This window comes from Heterodontus francisci, chromosome 29, assembly GCF_036365525.1.
Source record: "Heterodontus francisci isolate sHetFra1 chromosome 29, sHetFra1.hap1, whole genome shotgun sequence".
NCBI lineage: Eukaryota > Metazoa > Chordata > Chondrichthyes > Heterodontiformes > Heterodontidae > Heterodontus > Heterodontus francisci.
The window spans coordinates 8,008,249-8,027,013 of NC_090399.1; the positions used below are offsets into that span (position 1 = coordinate 8,008,249).

At 46.2% G+C, this 18,765-nt stretch overlaps 1 protein-coding gene across 1 annotated transcript in view; it reads right to left on the reverse strand.

Annotated features, from left to right (window-relative positions):
- The window catches only part of LOC137346098 (butyrophilin subfamily 3 member A1-like), an 84,256-nt gene that overhangs the window by 41,579 nt on the left and 23,912 nt on the right, over window positions 1–18,765 (reverse strand). The window contains exons 3-4 of the mRNA XM_068009394.1: window positions 7,651–7,770; window positions 5,348–5,380 (exon numbers count right to left, since the gene is read on the reverse strand). Coding sequence (XP_067865495.1) covers window positions 5,348–5,380; window positions 7,651–7,770 — 153 coding nt within the window. The remainder of the gene's footprint in view (window positions 1–5,347; window positions 5,381–7,650; window positions 7,771–18,765) is intronic.

The window sequence follows — 18,765 nt, forward strand, 5'->3', positions numbered from 1 at the left end:
TGGCACTTGTGTGACGCAAATGTTACTTGCCACTTATCAGCCCAAGCCTGGATATTGTCCAGGTCTTGCTCCATGTCTACACGGACTGCTTCAGTATCTGAGGAGTCGCAAATGGTGCTGAACATTGTGCAATCATCAGCGAACATCCCCACTTCTGACCTTATGATTGAAGGAAGGTCATTGATGAAGCAGCTGAAGATAGTTGGGCGTAGAACACTACCCTGAGGAACTCCTGCAGTGATGTCCTGGAGCTCAGATGATTGACCTCCAACAACCACAACCATCTTCCTTTGCGCTAGGTATGACTCCAACCAGCAGAGAGTTTTCCCCTGATTCCCATTGACCTCAGTTTTGCTCGGGCTCCTTGATGCCATACTAGGTCAAATGCTGCCTTGATGTCAAAGGCAGTCACTCTCACCTCACCTCTTGAGTTCAGCTCTTTTGTCCATGTTTGAACGAAGGCTGTAATGAGGTCAGGAGCTGAGTGGCCCTGACGGAACCCAAACTGAGCATCACTGAGCAGATTATTGCTAAGCAAGTGCCGCTTGATGGCACTGTTGATGACACCTTCCATCACTTTACTGATGATTGAGAGTAGACTGATGGGGCGGTAATTGGCCGGGTTGGACTTGTCCTGCTTTTTGTGTACAGGACATACCTGAGCAATTTTCCACATTTCAGGGTTGATGCCCATTTCGTAGCTATACTGGAACAGCTTGGATAGGGGTGCGGCAAGTTCTGGAGCACAGGTCTTCAGTACTATTGCTGGAATATTGTCAGGACCCATAGCCTTTGCAGTATCCAGTGCCTTCAGTCGTTTCTTGATATCACACGGAGTGAATCGAATTGGCTGAAGTCTGGCATTTGTGATGCTGGGGACTTCAGGAGGGGGCCGAGATGGATCATCAACCCGGCACTTCTGGCTGAAGATTGTTGCAAATGCTTCTGCCTTATCTTTTGCACTGATGTGCTGGGCTCCCACATCATTGAGGAAGGGGATATTTGTGGAGCCACCTCCTCCAGTTAGTTGTTTAATTACCCACCACCATTCACAACTGCATGTGGCAGGACTGCAGAGCTTAGATCTGATCCGTTGGTTATGGGATCACTTAGCTCTGTCTATCGCATGCTGCTTACGCAGTTTGGCATGCAAGTAGTCCTGGGTTGTAGCTTCACCAGGTTGACACCTCATTTTGAGGTATGCCTGGTGCTACTCCTGGCATGCCCTCCTGCACTCTTCATTGAACCAGGGTTGGTCTCCTGACTTGATGGTAATGGACGAGTGGGGGATATGCCGGGCCATGAGCTTACAGATTGTGGTTGAGTACAATTCTGCTGCTGCTGATGGCCCACAGCACCTCATGGATGCCCAGTTTTGCATTGCTAGATCTGTTCGAAATCTATCCCATTTAGCACGGTGATAGTGCCACACTACACGATGGACGGTATCCTCAATATGAAGGCAGGACTTCGTCCCCACAAGGACTGTGCGGTGGTCACTCCTACCAATACCGTCATGGACAGAAGCATCTGCGGCAGGCAGATTGGTGAGGACGAGGTCAAGTATGTTTTCCCCTCTTGTTGGTTCCCCCACCACCTGCCGCAGACCCAGTCTAGCAGCTATGTCCTTTAGTACTCGGCCAGCTCGGTCAGTAGTGGTGCTACCGAGCCACTCTTTGTGATGGACATTGAAGTCCCCCACCCAGAGTACATTTTGCGCCCTTGCCACCCTCAGTGCTTCCTCCAAATGGTGTTCAACATGGAGGAGTACTGACTCATCAGCTGAGGGAGGGCGGTAGGTGGTAATCAGTAGGAGGTTACCTTGCCCATGTTTAATCTGATGCCATGAGACTTCATGAGGTCGGTAGTTGATGTTGAGGACTCCCAGGGCAACTCCCTCCCTACTGTAGACCACTGTGCTGCCACCTCTGCTGGGTCTGTCCTGCCAGTGGGACAGGACATACCCGGGGACGGTGATGGCAGTGTCTGGGACATTGTCTGTAAGTTATGATACTGTGAGTATGACTATGTCAGGCTGTTGCTTGACATAGTCTGTGGGACAGCTCTCCCAACTTTGGCACAAGCCCCCGGATGTTAGTAAGGAGGACTTTGCAGGATCAACGGGGCTGAGTTTGCCGTTGTCGTTTCCAGTGCCTCGGTCGATGCCGGGTGGTCCGTCCAGCGGTTAGGTACAACTGACTGGTTTGCTAGGCCATTTCAGAGGGCATGTAAGAGTTAACCACATTGCTGTGGGTCTGGAGTCACATGTAGGCCAGACCAGGTAAGGACAGCAGAATTCCTTCCCTAAAGGACATTAGTGAACCAGATGGGTTTTTACAACAATCGACAATGGTTTCATGGCCATCATTAGACTAGCTTTTAATTCCAGATTTATTAATTGAATTCAAATTCCACCTTCTGCTGTGGTGGGATTCTAACCCATGTCTCCAGATCAATACCCTGTGTCTCTGGGTTACTAGTCCAGTGATAATACCACTACGCCACCGCCTCCCCTAATATGATGTTGTCGCTGGAACAGAGACCTGGCTCAAAGAATGGCAGGACTGGATGGTAAATATTCCTGGATACAAGGTGTTCAAGAAAGATTGGAAAGGGAAAAAAGGGGGAGGAGTGGCAGTATTGATTAAGGAGAGCATTGCAGTGCTGGAGAAAAAGGATGTCCCAGCGGGGTTAAAAACAGAATCAATTTGGCTAGAGCTAAGGAATAAAAAAGGTGCAGTTACATTACTCGGTGTTGTCTATTGGCCACCAGCTATTGGGAAGGACGTGGAGGAACAAATTTGCAGGGAAATTACAGAGCGGTGCAAAAATTATAGGATAGTTTTAATGGGGGACTTTAATTATCCCAATATAGACAGGGATAGTAGTAATGTAAAGGGCAGTGAGGGGCAAGAGTTTCTGGAGTGTGTTCAGGAAAATCTTCTACAACTGTATGTTACTAGTCCAATGAGAAAGGAAGGACTGCGAGACCTGGTTCTTGGAAATGAGGTGGACAAAGTGGATCAAGTATCAGTAGGACAGCATTTAGGGGACAGTGATCATTGTATCATAAGGTTTAGACTGACTATGGAAAAGGACAAAGAGCAATCCAGGGTGAGAATAATTAACTGGGGGAAGGCCAACTTCAATGGTGTAAGAATGGAGCTGGGGTGAATTACCTGGAGTCAATAGCTGGCAGGAAAACTGGGAGATCAACAGTGGGCTACCTTCAAAGAAGAGATAGTTCGGGCACAGTCAAGATTTGTTCCCTCGAAGGGGAAAAGTAGAGCAAACAAATCCAGAGCTCTCTGGATGACAAAAGAGGTAGAGATTAAGATAAAGAAGAAAAAGTGTGCTTATGACAGATGCCAGGTAGAAAATACTATTGAGAACCAGGCTGAATATAGAAGGTCGAAAGAGATCATGAAAAGAGACTGGCAGCTAGCATTAAAGAAAATCCCTAAGTTTTCTATCGGCATATTAATAGCAAAAGGATGATAATAGGAGGAGTGGGGCCGATTAGGGACCAGAAAGGGGATTTACACATGGAGGCAGAGGGCATAGCTGAGGTATGAAATGAATAATTTGCATCTGTCTTTACCAAGGAAGAAGATGCAACCCAGGCAATGTTGGAAGAGGAAGCAAATCAGACACAAGAAGGATTTAAAATTGATAAAAGAGGAAGTATTAGATCGGCTGTCTGCATTTAAAGTGAATAAAGCACCAGGGCTGGATCAGATGCATCCAAGGATACTGAGTGAAGTGAGGGTGGAAATCACAGAGGCACTGGCCATAATTTCCAGTCTTCCTTAGACTCAGGGGTGGTGCCCAAGGACTGGAGAATTACAAACGTTACACCCTTGTTCAAAAAAGGGTGTAAAGATAAGCCCAGCAACTACAGGTCAGTCAGTTTAACTTGGGTGGTGGAAAAACGTCTAGAAAAAATAATTTGGGACAAAATCAATAGTCGCATGTCCAAATGTGAGTTAATTAAGGAAAACCAGCATGAATTTCTCAGGGCAAAATCATGTTTAATTAACTTGCTGGAGTTTTTTGAGGAGGTAACAGAGAGGGTTGATGAGGGCAATGTTGTTGATGTAGTGGACATGGACTTTCAAAAGGCGTTTGATACTGTGCCACACAACAGAATTGTGAGCAAACTTGTAGCTCATGGAATAAAAGGGACAGTAGAAACATGGATACGAAATTGGCTGAGTGAATTCGGGCTGGAGGAAGGTTTGTCGTTTGTTCCGGAGTTCCCCGGGGATCAGTGTTGGGACCCTTGCTTTTCCTGATCTATATTAATGACCTAGACCTTGGTGAACAGGGCACAATTTCAAAGTTTGCAGATGATATGAAACTTGGAAGCATTGTGAACAGGTGTAGAACCTCAAAAGGAAATAGACATGCTGGCAGAATGGGCAGACAGGTGGCAGATGAAGTTCAATGCAGAGAAATGTGAGGTGATTCATTTTGGTAGGAAGAACTTGGAGATTCTAAAAGGGGTGCAGGAGCAGAGGAACCTAGGTGTATATGTGCATAAGTCATTGAAGGTGGCAGGACAGGTTGAGGGAGCAGTTAATAAAGCATACAGTATCCTGGGTTTTATTAATAGGGGCATAGAGTACAAGAGCAAGGAAGTTATGTTGAACTTGAATAAGACACTAGTTCGGCCTCAGCTGGAGTATTGTGTTCAATTCTGGGCACTGCACTTGAGGAAAGACATGAGGGCATTGGAGAGAGTACAGAAAAGATTCATGAGAATGGTTCCAGGGATGAAGGAATTTAAGGTATGAAGATAGATTGGAGAAGTTAGAACTGTTTTCCTTAGAGAAGAGAAGGCTGAGAGGTGATTTGATAGAGGTATTCAAAATCATGAGGGGTCTGGACAGAATAAATAGAGAGAAACTGTTCCCACTCGTGAAAGGATCGAGAACGAGAGGGCACAGATTTCAAGTATTTGATAAGAGAAGCAAAAGTGACATGAGGAAAAACTTTTTCACACAGTGAGTGGTTAAGGTCTGGAATGCACTGCCTGAGAAAGTGTTGGAGGCAGGTTCAATTGAAGCATTCAAAATGGAATTATCCTATTTCTATGAAAAGGAAGAATGTGAAGGGTTATGGGGAGAAGGCAGGAGAATGGAACTGAGGCAATTGCTCCTTCAGAGAGTCAGTGCGGACACGATGGGCCGAATGGCCCACTTCTGCACTGTAACAATTCTGTGATTCTATGTAGAAATAACCGATCTTAATGGATAAAAAATGTAAACAAACTGAATTAAACTTGCAATTACTCCAAAATTAACATTCTTTGCAGTTTGTGTATAATTCAATATTGAATTCTTACCAAATGCTACGATAGATTTCCGAAGTTCTAGCTCTGGAAAGACACAACAAAAACATTGTGGTGAATAGTCGAAATGATGGCTGGACTTTTACGCCCCCCGCAGGAGCGGACTGGTGGGGGGGGGCAGTGGTGTTGTAAGATTGAGTGGGAGGCGGGGGGTGCCGTTCCCGATCCCTTCCCCACCCCCCCCCCGCAATTTTACAAGGGGTGGCAGAGGCGAGAATCGGCCCAACCACCCCAGGCCAATCAAGGCTCTTAAGGGCCTCCTCCCAGCAGCTGAGGTCCCCCAGGAGGAGGCCCGCCTGATTGAGCACCCTGTGCCCGATGGAGGGTCCTCCCATGCCCCAACTTCACCCACTGCACTACACTCCACGCACCTCTTCGCCTCACCGGGGCCTGGCCGATTGTCCCCGGCGAGGCCCCAGACACTCCCCTTTTTTCCGGGCCGGTGTCCACGACCCTGCGGCGGCTGGGTGCAGTTCCAGCAGTAGCCACCACTCCCGGTGGCGCTGCTGGGTTGGAGAGCTGCTGGCCTGCAGATTGGCCGGCAGCTCTTGGAGGTGGGACCTCCTGCTTCAAATGGGTGGAAGTCCTGCCCAAGGCCAATTAAACACCTGGGGCACATTAAATCCTGGCATGGCACCCAGGCCTGGCAGAGGCAGGTTCACCCTCAACTTTTTGGCTGGTGGGCGGGGCTTCCCATCCAACATAAAATTCCCGCAGATTACTTCATTAAACAAAAGCAAAATACTGCAAATGCTGGAAGTCTGAAATAAAAACAGAAAATGCAGCAGGTATGGCAGCATCTGTGGAGAGAGAAACGGAGTTAACGTTTCAGAATACCAACAAGTACAGACGCAAGGAAAGGGAGGAGGGGAGGAAAGAACAAAAGGGAAGATCTGTGATAGGATGGAAGGCAGGAAATATTAACAAAAGGGATGGTAATGAGACAAGTAAAGAAACAAAATCTGGGTCTGGAGGAGGTGTAAATGGGAATAACAGAAACATAATAAGCTACTAATCAAAAACAAAAAAAAACTGAAAACATAACAATAAAAAATTGGGGGCAGTGGTTATTGTCTGAAATTATTGAACTCAGTGTAGAGTCCAGAAGGCTGTAAAGTTCCTGATGAAAAGATGAATTGCTGTTCCTTGTGCTTGCATTGAGCTTCATTAGATCAGTGTCGGAGACCGAGGACAGAGAGGTCAGAGAGAGGTGGGCAATTAATATGACTGAAAGCTCAGGGTTACACTTGCAAACTGAATGGAGATGTTCCACAACATGATCGGCTAATCTGTGTTTGGCCTCCCCAATGTAGAGGAAACTGCATTGTGAGTAGTGAATACAGTATACTAAATTGAAAGGAATACAAATAAATCACTGTATCACCTGGAAGGAGTGTTTGGGGGTTTCGATGGTGGGAAGGGAAAAAGTAAAAGGGCAGCTGTTGCATCTCCTGTGCTTGGATGAGAAGGTGCCGTGGGAAGGAATTTACTTGAACACAGGGATTTACTCCGTCTGATATTCTTTTCTATTGATTTGAATAAGGAGGAATTTGATCTGGATTCTTAATGAGTAAATATTCCAGTGCACCAATTCTGGAATTCATCAGGAAACTGTGCATTTCCATCCTGAGATTTACCATCTATTACTCTAGTGATTTTCTGATATTCACTGGAAGTGGGAAATCTAACCTATCTTCTTGGTGCAGAGGCAAACAAAAAAATAGTTTCATGAATTAATGAAAAAGCAAAAAGGTAGAACAGAGCTCCATTTATTGATGTTACTCTGGATTCTTGTTTTCACAAGAAAATGTTAAAAACATACTTACAATAAGAGGAACAAAATTGCAGATTATTTAATAGGCAACCTAACTGTGAAAGTTATTCAAAATACTGAAAATTCAAGAGAGTTTTCTATTTCACAGAAAAGTGGGAATTGTAACTATTCCTTTATTTTTCACTTTATTGTTCAGTCTCCTACACCCACCCACCGCTGCCCCTCCCCCGCCCCACCCGACCCCCAAACAAACACTCAATAATGAAATAAAGCTGGTCTACTTTCCACATTTCACTGGTTTAAATCTGCAGTCCTGAAATTCCACAGGGTTCCTCTTGTCTCCCAGTCTAACTTCAATGGAAGATCGGCAGAGCCCTCAGTGATACCTGGTTTTTATTCTGTTTCTGTAGGGATTCCTCCAGGTTTCCACTGAATTTTCAGTGGGAGACTGGGAGAACCCCCACTGGATTTCCAGGCCTGTAGATATATATTTTCATTTTTCACAGTTACATTGAGAATGTACCTTTAATACGTCGATATTGTTTCACATTCCAATAAATCACAGCAGACAAAGCTGCAATTAGAAGACAAAGGGTCACGAGCAATGGCACAGGCCAGGCAGGGTCAACAGGGAAGATATCACCTGTAAAGTAAACAGCAGTGAATTAGATAATGATATTATCAGCAACATATACCATATGGAAATCATTCTCTCAGAATATCCAATATAGTAAAAGTTCATGAAGTGGAAAACCCACAGTTGTTCTGGCAGCTTCCTGCCGTAACTTCAACAGGAATCCACTGAACAGACATAAATACCAGCATTGAACGTTATTAAATGTCCTGTTGAGAATGGAACCTCTGCCCACTTCAATCACTGTCACTGATGTTTATTATTATTGTTGCCTCTCTCAGGACATTGGTGTTTTCTCAGCCAAAAAAGCATTTTCAGTTTCCCCTTTAAACTTGTATTCTGGATCTGGTGGGACTGACACTCCCACACTTTCTGACCTCTGTCTGACAGGGTGTTCTAACTGTGCCCCGAGCTGCCAAAGCCATTTAAATTGTGGAACCTCCCCCTGATGCTGTGAATTATGGTGGAGTCAGCAGCAGAAGTTGGGGGCTGGAGCAGCACAGCACACACAGAGATACGGCACACACAGAGATACGGCACACAAAGAGATACAGCACAGACAGAGATCCAGCACACTCAAAGAGACGGCACATTCAGAGACACAGCATACACAGAGAAACGGCACACACGGAGGTACGGCACACACGGCGGTACGGCACACACAGAGGTACGGCACACACAGAGATACGGCACACACAGAGATACGGCACACACAGAGATACGGCACACACAGAGATACGGCACACACGGCGACATGGCACACATGGAGATACGGCACAGACAGAGACAGGGCACACATGGAGACAGGGCACACACGGAGACAGGGCACACACAGAGACAAGGCACAGATGGAGACATGGCACAGACAGAGATACGGCACACACGGAGGCACGGCGCACACAGAGATAAGGTACACACAGAGACACAGCTCACACAGAGACATGGCGCACGCGGAGACACGCCGCACACGGAGACACGGCATACAGATGGAGATACGGCGCACACAGAGACAAGGCACACAGAGAGATATGGCACAGAGAGATACAGAAGCCGGAAAATTGTTCCGGCCTAGGTTTATAAACAATGGCTGGGATTTTATGAGATCTGCGGCGTTCCCGACACTGTGACCGGAAGTTGGCGTAACTTCTGCTTCCGCCATTATTCCTGTTTCACAAGCGATTTAAATGTAAATGAACTGTGCGGTGACAGGCACGGGGGCACGTAGGATTTATGCGGTGGGGCATCCTTTCATTGGTGGAACCACTGTCACTGGGTCAAAAGCACCATGATCGCCACGGCGATAAAACATTGTGTTTGCAGCCGCAAAGATCAGCAGTCTTCCTGTCATGTAAGTCTCTGCACTGGAACCTGAAGTAAAGTTTGTATTTAATTCAAAATGCTTTTGCCTCCCTTAATTTTTGTAATCTAGCACCAACTTCATATTATTTATTTCTTTTGCAGCAGAAGCAAAGCAGATGTCAGCCAGCAGGCAGTGTCTCTGCCCATGGTTCAGTGATGTCACCCTGCAGGTTCTCCTCCAGGCCATCAGGGAAAGGCAGGAGGTTCACTTCCCTGCAGATGGAGTCAGAAGACCCTCCCACCTGACCAAGGCAGCCTGGGTGGAGGAAGCAGAGGAGATCTCGAACTGTGGGGTGACACGGAGAACCTGGGTTCAGTGTTCCAAACGTAACAATGACTTGCTCGGATTGGTGAGGGTAAGTGGTCTTGGCAAAGCTGTTTCATTGTTTTTCTCCCTGACTCCATCTCTTTAAGACAGAGGGCAGACAAGGAATGCAGTGGAATGTGTGAACAGCCTTGGTGCCGTACACTAAACGATTGTGTGCAAAGGTGACGATTGGCATTGTTGATGTGCTTGGATGTGTTGTGTGAAAGTCAGTCCTGAACGAGTGATGTTTACAATGGTTGCGATTCACCTTTTGACATGTCATTATTTCTGCACTGTCTCCTGCAGGATAAACGCACCCACAACCAGCGAGTGGGCAAAGACAGGTGGAGGTGTTCCAGACATCAGAGTCCAGACAGCGGCTGAAGAGGAGACTGTAGAAATTGTGAGAGGATGGAGGCAGGTCAATTACAGATGGCGAGGCAAGGTCCTCAATAAAGATGAAATGTCATCTTCAGTCTTGCAGCCATATGTGAACAATAAAGGGAAGTGCGTGAACTCATACTCAGCTGGTGATGAATGTGCCTCTGTTTGTGTCTCCACTGCAGGTGTCCACACTCGAGTGAACGCCACGAGGCCCAAGACACCTCCTCTGAAGAGGAAGAAGAAGCCAATTCCCCAGAGGGTGCACAGTCACCTGCCTCTTCTCCCACCTCCACCAGCGCAGATACATCCACACGGTCTGCGGGGGATTTAAGATTAGAATCTGAGTCACAATCTGGTGTGCACGACACAGACACGTCCCAGCAGCTGATGGAGCATGTGCCAGCCGGGTCCCCTGACAATCGGAGGACTGCTGGGGATCAGGCCCCTGCTCAGCCCCTCGCTCACGGTGATCCTTTGACTGTTGCTATGAGAAGTCTGCTGGATGTGCAGCAAAGCCATGTGGGAAATATGTCGGAGATGCCTGAGGTCGTGTGTGGCTTTGTGCGTGTCATGGAGGAGTCCATGCAAGCTATGACGTCTGCCATGTCCCAGGTATATGAGTGTATGGCTTCCTCAGTCCAGAGTCTGGTGAGCTCCGTGGTGAGTCTGGTTGAGCACCCGAGCCATATTTGATCTGACCTGTGCTCCATCGCTGTTGCCGTGGGCTCCATGCAACAGAGTCTAAGCGAGAGGGAGACGAGGAACCTGAACCTCCCTCCAGGTGCTCCTTCCCCTCAGGGAGACAGGCAGGTGCCATTGTGCACACAGATGGAGGACGAGCGCATGCCAGCTTCCCTGGGGCCTTCCTCTCAGGACACCCCCAGAGTAAACAGCCTCTTGTCCTCCCCTCCGACATTGACTCTTATCTCCAGCAGGCGAGCACACATGGGATACTCACTCACCAGTGCTGCAGACCCCCAGTATGATGGAGCCATCAAGGCCCCGTTCTTCCAGTGGACGCCCACCACGGTCATCCACAGCACTGGGGCAGTGCACTGAGCAGACTGCCTCCAGCTCAGCTGCTAATGTCAGGGTAGCACCTAGACATAGTGTGACAAAACGTAAAAAGAAACAGTTCTGAGCACAAAGATACTGTAAATATTGTACACATCTTCCAGAAGTTTAAATACATCTTTATTTACTTTAGTATTTGATGCACTCTCGTAAATCATTTGCTTGGTTTCAGATGAAAAGGAAAATGTTCATTGGAGACCAATGGCAGGAACACATTGATGTTTGCAAAGCATTTCAGAAAGTTCCCAGTCTCCATTTATCATTGACATTTGAATCTTCAGTCTTCAATGATGGCTGTTTGTTGTTTGATGGTTAATCACTCTTTTCACTACTAACATACCTTACATTTGTGGTTCTGTGGTCACACCCTTACTTTCCTTGCATTGGTGTATTCTCGGTTCCATTGTCGCACAGCAAAGATTTCATCTGCCGGTCACATCAAAGTGCAGAAAAGTTGTAGCTTCCTACGTGTGCTGGTTAATGCCTTGATGCTGGACAATTCTTCCAATGGAGACACAGGTCTCTTTTAATGAAGTTTATAGGATACAGGCCGTCAGGTACATCTCCACTGCAGGGTCATGTGCTGTTGTCAGAACAGCCCTTCCTTTTGATTCCAGCAATGAAGATGACCTCATGTGTATGTGAATATATTTGGGGAATTTTCTTTCTCCTACTAACGTTCCTTGATGAAGTGGCTTATTGTTGGCTGAAACGTGTAAATATGAGGTTCTCCCTGATGTCCCTTCTATGTCTCTCCATGGCCCTTTTATCTATAACTGCATTGTTGGCATTGTTGCCGTCCTCCTCACCCTCTTCACTGTCATCCCCATCTGAGGAGGACTGGTGTTCCTCCTGGTCCTCCACCTGCAGAATGTTGCTGTGTCTAATTGCCAGATTGTGCGAGGTACAGCAGCCAATGATTACTCGTGACACCCTCTGCAGTGTGTACTGAAGAACCCCTCCAGACCGGTCCAGGCAGTGGAATCGCATTTTCAGCATGTCAATGGTGTGTTCGGTCCTGGCTCTGGTGGATGTGTAAGTGGCATTATACCTCTCTACAGCAGCACTTTGGGGATGATGTACCATGTCACCCAGGATCCAGCCGTCTACTTCGGCTGGTTCCTCAAATATTGCTGGCAGCTGTGAATTCATCACAATGTAGGAGTAATGACAGCTCCCTGAAAACGTGCACAAACCTGCATTATTCTTCTCCTGTGGTTGCAAACCAGTTGTATATTTAAAGAGTGGAAGGCTTTGTGATTCACAAATACAGCAGGCTGGTCCCAGGGAGCTCTAATGGCCACGTGAGTACAGTCGATCACCCCTTGCACTCCTCGGAATCCAGCGATGGCACCAAAGGCCATAGAGCTTGCTGCCTGGCTGTCCTAGTATACAGGTAAGTAAATAAAATCATCGGCACTTCGAGAAAGAGCACTGGTCACCGCCTTGATACACCTGTGGGTCACAGACTGTGATATGCCACATATGTCATCCATTGATCCCTGGAAGGACCCACTAGCAAACAAATTGAGTGTCGCAGTCACCGTCAAGGCAACTGGCATGGGATGCCTACCAAACCCAAATGGCTGCAGGTCATGCCGCAGGATCCTACAAATTTCTGTGACCATTTCACTTGACAACCTCAGGCGTCTCTGGCATTGCCTCTCTGATATTTGGGGGTAATTTGTCCTTGTCCTGAGGATGTGATGATGTGCCAGTGCCCGTCTGTGATAAGGCCGTTCCTGGATGTTATCATTCGGAGCATCCTCATCCTCCTGTTCTGCCTGTTGCTGGCGTTCCCGCATCATGTGCTGAGGGAGAAGAGCCCTCCTTAGTCTCTCCCTCTGCTCTCCTTCCTGTGGTACTGGACAAATTGGGTGTATGAGACCCAAGTTGCTGCGGCTTTTCTGAACAATAAATAAGCAGGGTGTTGCAATTCAGCCCTCTGTTACCAGTCAGCTGAAACATCGAGGCAATGAGCAGTTCACTTTTAAATGCCTTCAAATTGCAGCAAGGTGGAAGATACACCCACTATTATTTGTCTCCTCCCATTCTCCTTGCTATCTTTGTGTGGCCACGTTGTTTGCATTAGCATTGGAGAAAATGGTGTGTGTACAATTTAGAGCAAGTCTCCCAACTTCCAACCTCCTCCTGCAACCTTCCAGCCTGAACCCATCACCCTTGACCCACCCAATGTAACCATAGCCCTTCCTTCTGATGTCATTGAACCAGCTCCCATTAAAGTGTTAAAACTGAAAAGATTCCATGGATATGTTTTTTTTACCAAGTTCACCAAAAGGACACTTGAGATGTTGTTTGAAAACAACCTGTGCCAGAAACCACCTGTGATTTGGGCTCAGAAAACAACAGAACCCTTGGTGACTTGGGATAATGGTTACAGAGAAGTCACATGTTAAGCTTTATGGAGGTCAGGAGGTCGACTCTTTGTTTGGGGTTTGGACATTGTTTTCAGTTTAGTTGGATGTGAACTGTTTGCAGATAGTTGGTGTTTTCCTGCCAAGGGAAAAAGAAACCAGCCAGCTCACCTCCTTCTCTGTCACTTTGCAGAAATCCTGCAAAAATCCAGTGTGAGGGAGCTAAAATCCCTGGTGTTGCAGAACTCCTGAGAAGCTGAGAAAAATCTTACAATTCAAGAGTGTGCTGCTGGAAAAACCCTGATGCCACATTTCTCCTGGAAAGTCGACTGGAATAATTCACGACATCTCCAGAACGGATTGCTTCTGAAATGATCCCAGTGACCCATCTCCGTATACCTGGATGCCAGACCATAAAAGGGACAACGAACTTCCTTCCATATCTTCTCTTTCTTTGGCAAAAATTAGCAAATATTTAGCCAATAGTAGTCTCTTTATGTATTTTTGTAACAGACCTCTGCAGAGAGAATTTCTGTATTTTTCCCAATGTGTGCAAGTGTAATTGGGGAATTTAAAAAGGGAACTTTCATATTTCAATCTGTGTGTTAATGTTTGCTTTGTTACTGATTAAGTCTTGTTTTGTAATAAACTGATAATTTTGTTGTTTATTAAAGAAACCTGGTTGGTGTATTTTAATCTGGGATAAAAAAAAATAGAGTGTGTGATTGGCTGTACCGGTAACCGGGTAAACATTTAAATATATGTTGTGATCTGTGGAGAAGTGGAACTAGAAAAGACAGTACACTCCTCCTGCCTCGGTCACAACACTGTGATCCCTAGTTCTAGATTCCCCAGCCAGGGGAAACATCCTCCCAGCACTGATCCTGTGAAGCCTCTGAAAATTATATATGTTTCAATGAGATCAGCTCTCATTCTTCTAAACTCCGGGGAATATCAGCCTAGTCCACTCAATGTCTCCTCACAGGACAATCCCATCATCCCAGAAATCCACCTAGCGAACCTTTGTTGCACTCCCTCTAAGGCAGGTAAATCCTTTCTTAGATAAGGAGACCAGATATGTACACTGTACTGCAGGTGTGGCCTCACCAAGGCCCCATACAACTGCAGTAAGACTTCTTTACTCTTTTACTCCAATCCCTTTGTAATAAAGTCTAACATGCCATTTGCTTCCCTAATTGCTTTCTGTACCTGCACTTTAACTTGCTGTGATTCATGTACAAGGACACCCAGATCTGAATAATAACATTTCTCAGTCTCTCATCATTTAAAAAATATTCTGCTTTTCTATTTTTCCTACCAAAGTGGATAACTTCACATTTTCCACATTATATTCCATCTGCTACGTTCCTGCCTCCTCACTTGTTCTGGTTAAATCCTTTTGTAACCTCTGTGTCCTCCTCACAGCTAACTTTTCCACCTAACTTTGTATTGTCAGCACATTCGATCATTACACTCGATCCCTTCATCTAAACCGTTGACATCGATTGTAAAGGTGCAGCAGCTCGAGCTCCGGGTTGTGGAACTTGAACAACAGCTGGTGTCACTGTGCGTATCCGTGAGGATGAGAGCTTCTTGGATAGCACGTTTATAGATGTGGTCACCCCACAGCTTAAGAGTAGGCAGGGAGAGAGGGAATGGGTGACCACCAGGCAACCAAGAAGAAACAGACAGGTAATGCAGGAGACCCCTGAGTGTGTCTCACTCTCCAACAGGTATTCAGTACTGAATACTGAGGAAGGTGATGGTTCACCTGGGGAGTGCAGCCAGAGACAAGGCCATGGCACCATGGATGGTTCAGCTGCACGGGGGAGGGGCACAAGGAAGACTGGAAGAGCCAGAGTGACAGGAGATTCGATAGTTAGGGGAATTGACAGGCATTTCTGCAGCCGCAGACGTGAATCCAGAATGGTGTTCCCTCCACTGTAAGATAAAGTTCACTGACACTGTCCTGCTACCATTCACCAGTTAGAGAAACAGCTGGGAAAACAAACTGCAATTGTCGTGGCAGTAACCATGGGAGACCTTTACCCAGATTATGGGCTGGAATTTGATGAATTTTGTGAAAATTAATCTCCTCCCCAGCCTCTCCTTCTGTGTCAGGTCCTCTGCCCTATTTCAATAGTAACAAAGAGGAAATCCCAAAAATCCCCTGTGAAGGGAAAGCTCCACTTGATTTCCCAAATACAGAAAACCCAGTTAGTGTCTGAATTAGAACTCAAGTGGTTCCTAATATTCCAGCTGTGGGACTGGGAGAAAATCCCCAAAATCCACTACCGGGAAATGGGAATGAGGGGCAAGGAGCAATTCCGCCAGGGTCCAGAGGATGATCCCAACCCTTAGACTATTCCAAACTACAGGCATGTGTTTAACAATTAGGACCAATCAACCCACAAACATGTCCCATAGACCTAAGACAGCACTTGTAGGTGTTTCAGAATTACCACCCAGTCTCGAAGACAGTGATATGAAGAATGTTATCTTGTCCACTCTTACCTCAGATTAGTGAGGTAATCTTCCTTTTATTGTTTTTAACTGGGATACTGCCCTGAATGATATGATCACTGCTTTGATAATAGATAACATAGACCTGGGGGAAAAGATATATCAAACTAAACAGGGCCCTCATGAAAGCCCCACTGTATTCGGTGACTGACTATACATTATTTATGAGATGTTACAGGGAAATCCCAATGGTAAGACTCTGAACGGAAAAGATGAAGACACTTTTAAAAAAGTATATCTAAAAAATATACAGCCTGCCTTACAAACAGCCCGAGGTCATACTGTTCGTGACAACTCACTCTGGACTGATCTACGTGAAGCAAACACTGCTTGGATGTATGATAAAAGCCAGAGACAGGATTCCCAGAAAGGGAAACCCATCCAAATAGTAGAAAGACCCCACGCCCTTCCGTCTGCACCACACCTTAAACAGTCAGCAGTGTGCTATAATTCTGTCAAACTGGAGCAGTAAACAGTCGGGAACCGGGGTGGGAGATTTAACAATGATCAAATCCACCCCATTAGACCTCACACCTGTCCAGTACTATAGAAACTAAAATAGATGCATTGGACTCTAATTTGTAAAAAATGTCTGTTATTATACAGGCCTTGGTAACCACCCAAACATCAGGATGTCCCGTGGCACAAACCACGAGTGCACCTTCACATGGGACTGGAAACCCTGACTGACAGGGTCTGGCCCCACCAGCCTGGTCTGAGGTGGGGTTCAGACGAGACGGTCACGGTCGACTGGTTGTTTCCACTTTGCTGCCTGGGGTCAGACAGTAAAATATGCCGATAGACACTGGTTCATCTGTCACAATTTTACACACCCCACACCCTCGCACCATCTTGTGACAGGGAAAATCTGCTTCACTGTCACTGGTGTTACAGACACTAAAGTTTCAGCTTACCCCGGAGATAGTATCAGTTTTATTTTGGGCACGATCCCAGTATAGATTGTCAAACTGTGCATATGTGTATGACCAATGAAAAGGGAATTTTGGACAGTGATCCTCTCCACATACTGACAGCTATTGTGCATTACAATCCAAACTGTTTATGGGTTAGTTCAGGATCAGGGGACATTGAACAAATTTCAGACACTCACTCAGTATTTGCCATTAAACAGCCTGAACCCATTGCTTTACTGACTCACTCACTGCCTGCTGTTAATGCTTTAATCACTGATCATGTAGCAGCTTTTGCTGAGTCTAAACACGATTGTGGAAGGATGTCTGGTGAAATTCAAATTAATGGCCCGCCCCATCGCTCCTGTAAACAGTATCCTATTCTGAGGGAGAGTATTCTGTGTTTGTGATCAGTCATTGTCTCATTGGAAAAACAGGGGATATTACATAAAAGATCTTTCACTATTAACTCTCCTATACGGCCTGTTAGGAAGACAGATGATTCATGGAGATTTACTATCGACTATTGAACATTAAACAAAGCTTCCCCACGACAGAACCCGACCGTTAGTCAGGCTCCTTGTCTGTTAACATCTGTCCCTCCCAAAGCTACTGTTTTCTCTACACTTGACATAGTGAATGGTTTTTGGAGTATCCCAGTTGCTCAGGTGGACCAGTATAAATTCACTTTTACATTCGAGGGGCAAGGGTCTACTTTTACATATCTACCACAAGACTTCCAGAACTCACTGTCAATATTCCACCAGCATATGGTACAAACTGTGAAGGTATTTTCAAAACCATCGGTTCTCCTCCAATATGTAGACGACCTCCTCCTTGTTACAGAAACTGTCGAAGAGCATTTGTTGCTTTTAAATGAACTTTTTGATCTGTTACAGAAAGTGGGATTGAAGGTGAACCTGAAAAAGGCTCAGTTGGTGCAGAGTGAAGTCACCTTTTTGGAGATAAAAATCTCTGCGATGGGACTCAGTCCGGATCAGCATCAGGTCAAAGTTATTCAGAGACTCCCATTGCCTGTATTGAAGATGGCATTGCCATCCTTTCTGGGGTCGGGAGGATATCAGAGAAGTTTTATCCTGAACTTTGCAGATTTGGCCAAGCCACTGTATGAACTATTGAAAGGTGATGAGGAAGATATTCGGCCAGCAGGGGGTGATAGTCACACAGAATCAGTGAATGTCTTAAAACAGACAGCAATGCAGGTTACTGTCCTGATCACCCCAGACTCTAACAGGCCTTTCTACCTGGAAGTTAGTTCCACCCCTTCCAGCCTGACAGCAGTTTTAAGTCAGGAACAGCAGATAAATATCACATTAATAAATTGCACCCACCTCCTGTATTGAGAGGAACAGAGAATATATACTCAGCCCCCACTCACTACCTTCTGGACAGTCACTTTACTTACATCACCAGACTACAGAAAGTGATTTTACATTCACCGCACACACTCCTTTATTTATTTAGAGATACAGCACTGAAACAGGCCCTTCGGCCCACCAAGTCCGTGCTGACCAACAACCACCCATTTATACTAATCCTACATTAACTTCATATTCTCTACCACAGCCCCACCATTCTCCTACCACCTACCTACACTAGGGGCAATTTACAATGGTCAATTTACCTATCAATCTGCAAGTCTTTGGAGGTGGGAGGAAACCAGAGCACCCAGCAGAAACCCACACAGACACAGGGAAAACTTGCAAACTCTGCACAGGCAGTACCCAGAACTGAACCCGGGTCGCTGGGGCTGTGAGGCTGCGGTGCTAACCACTGCGCCACTGTGCCGCCCGTGTCAGAACCAAGTGGTACTAAAGTGTCTTCTTAATGGATCAACAAATGGACACTTGAGTTACTGCAGTGAGACTTGGACATCACCCCCACATGAACAACTCCTTTTCCCCAGATGTTTGCTTATGAGGGAAGTCCACACCAGTGTCCATTACCTGTGGTGGAGATGGAATTAAACCCGGTAAAAGCCTGGACTATTCCGGAAGCCTGGAACATGTATGTGGACGGCTCGTCCCGACTACATTGATGGCCATCCCAA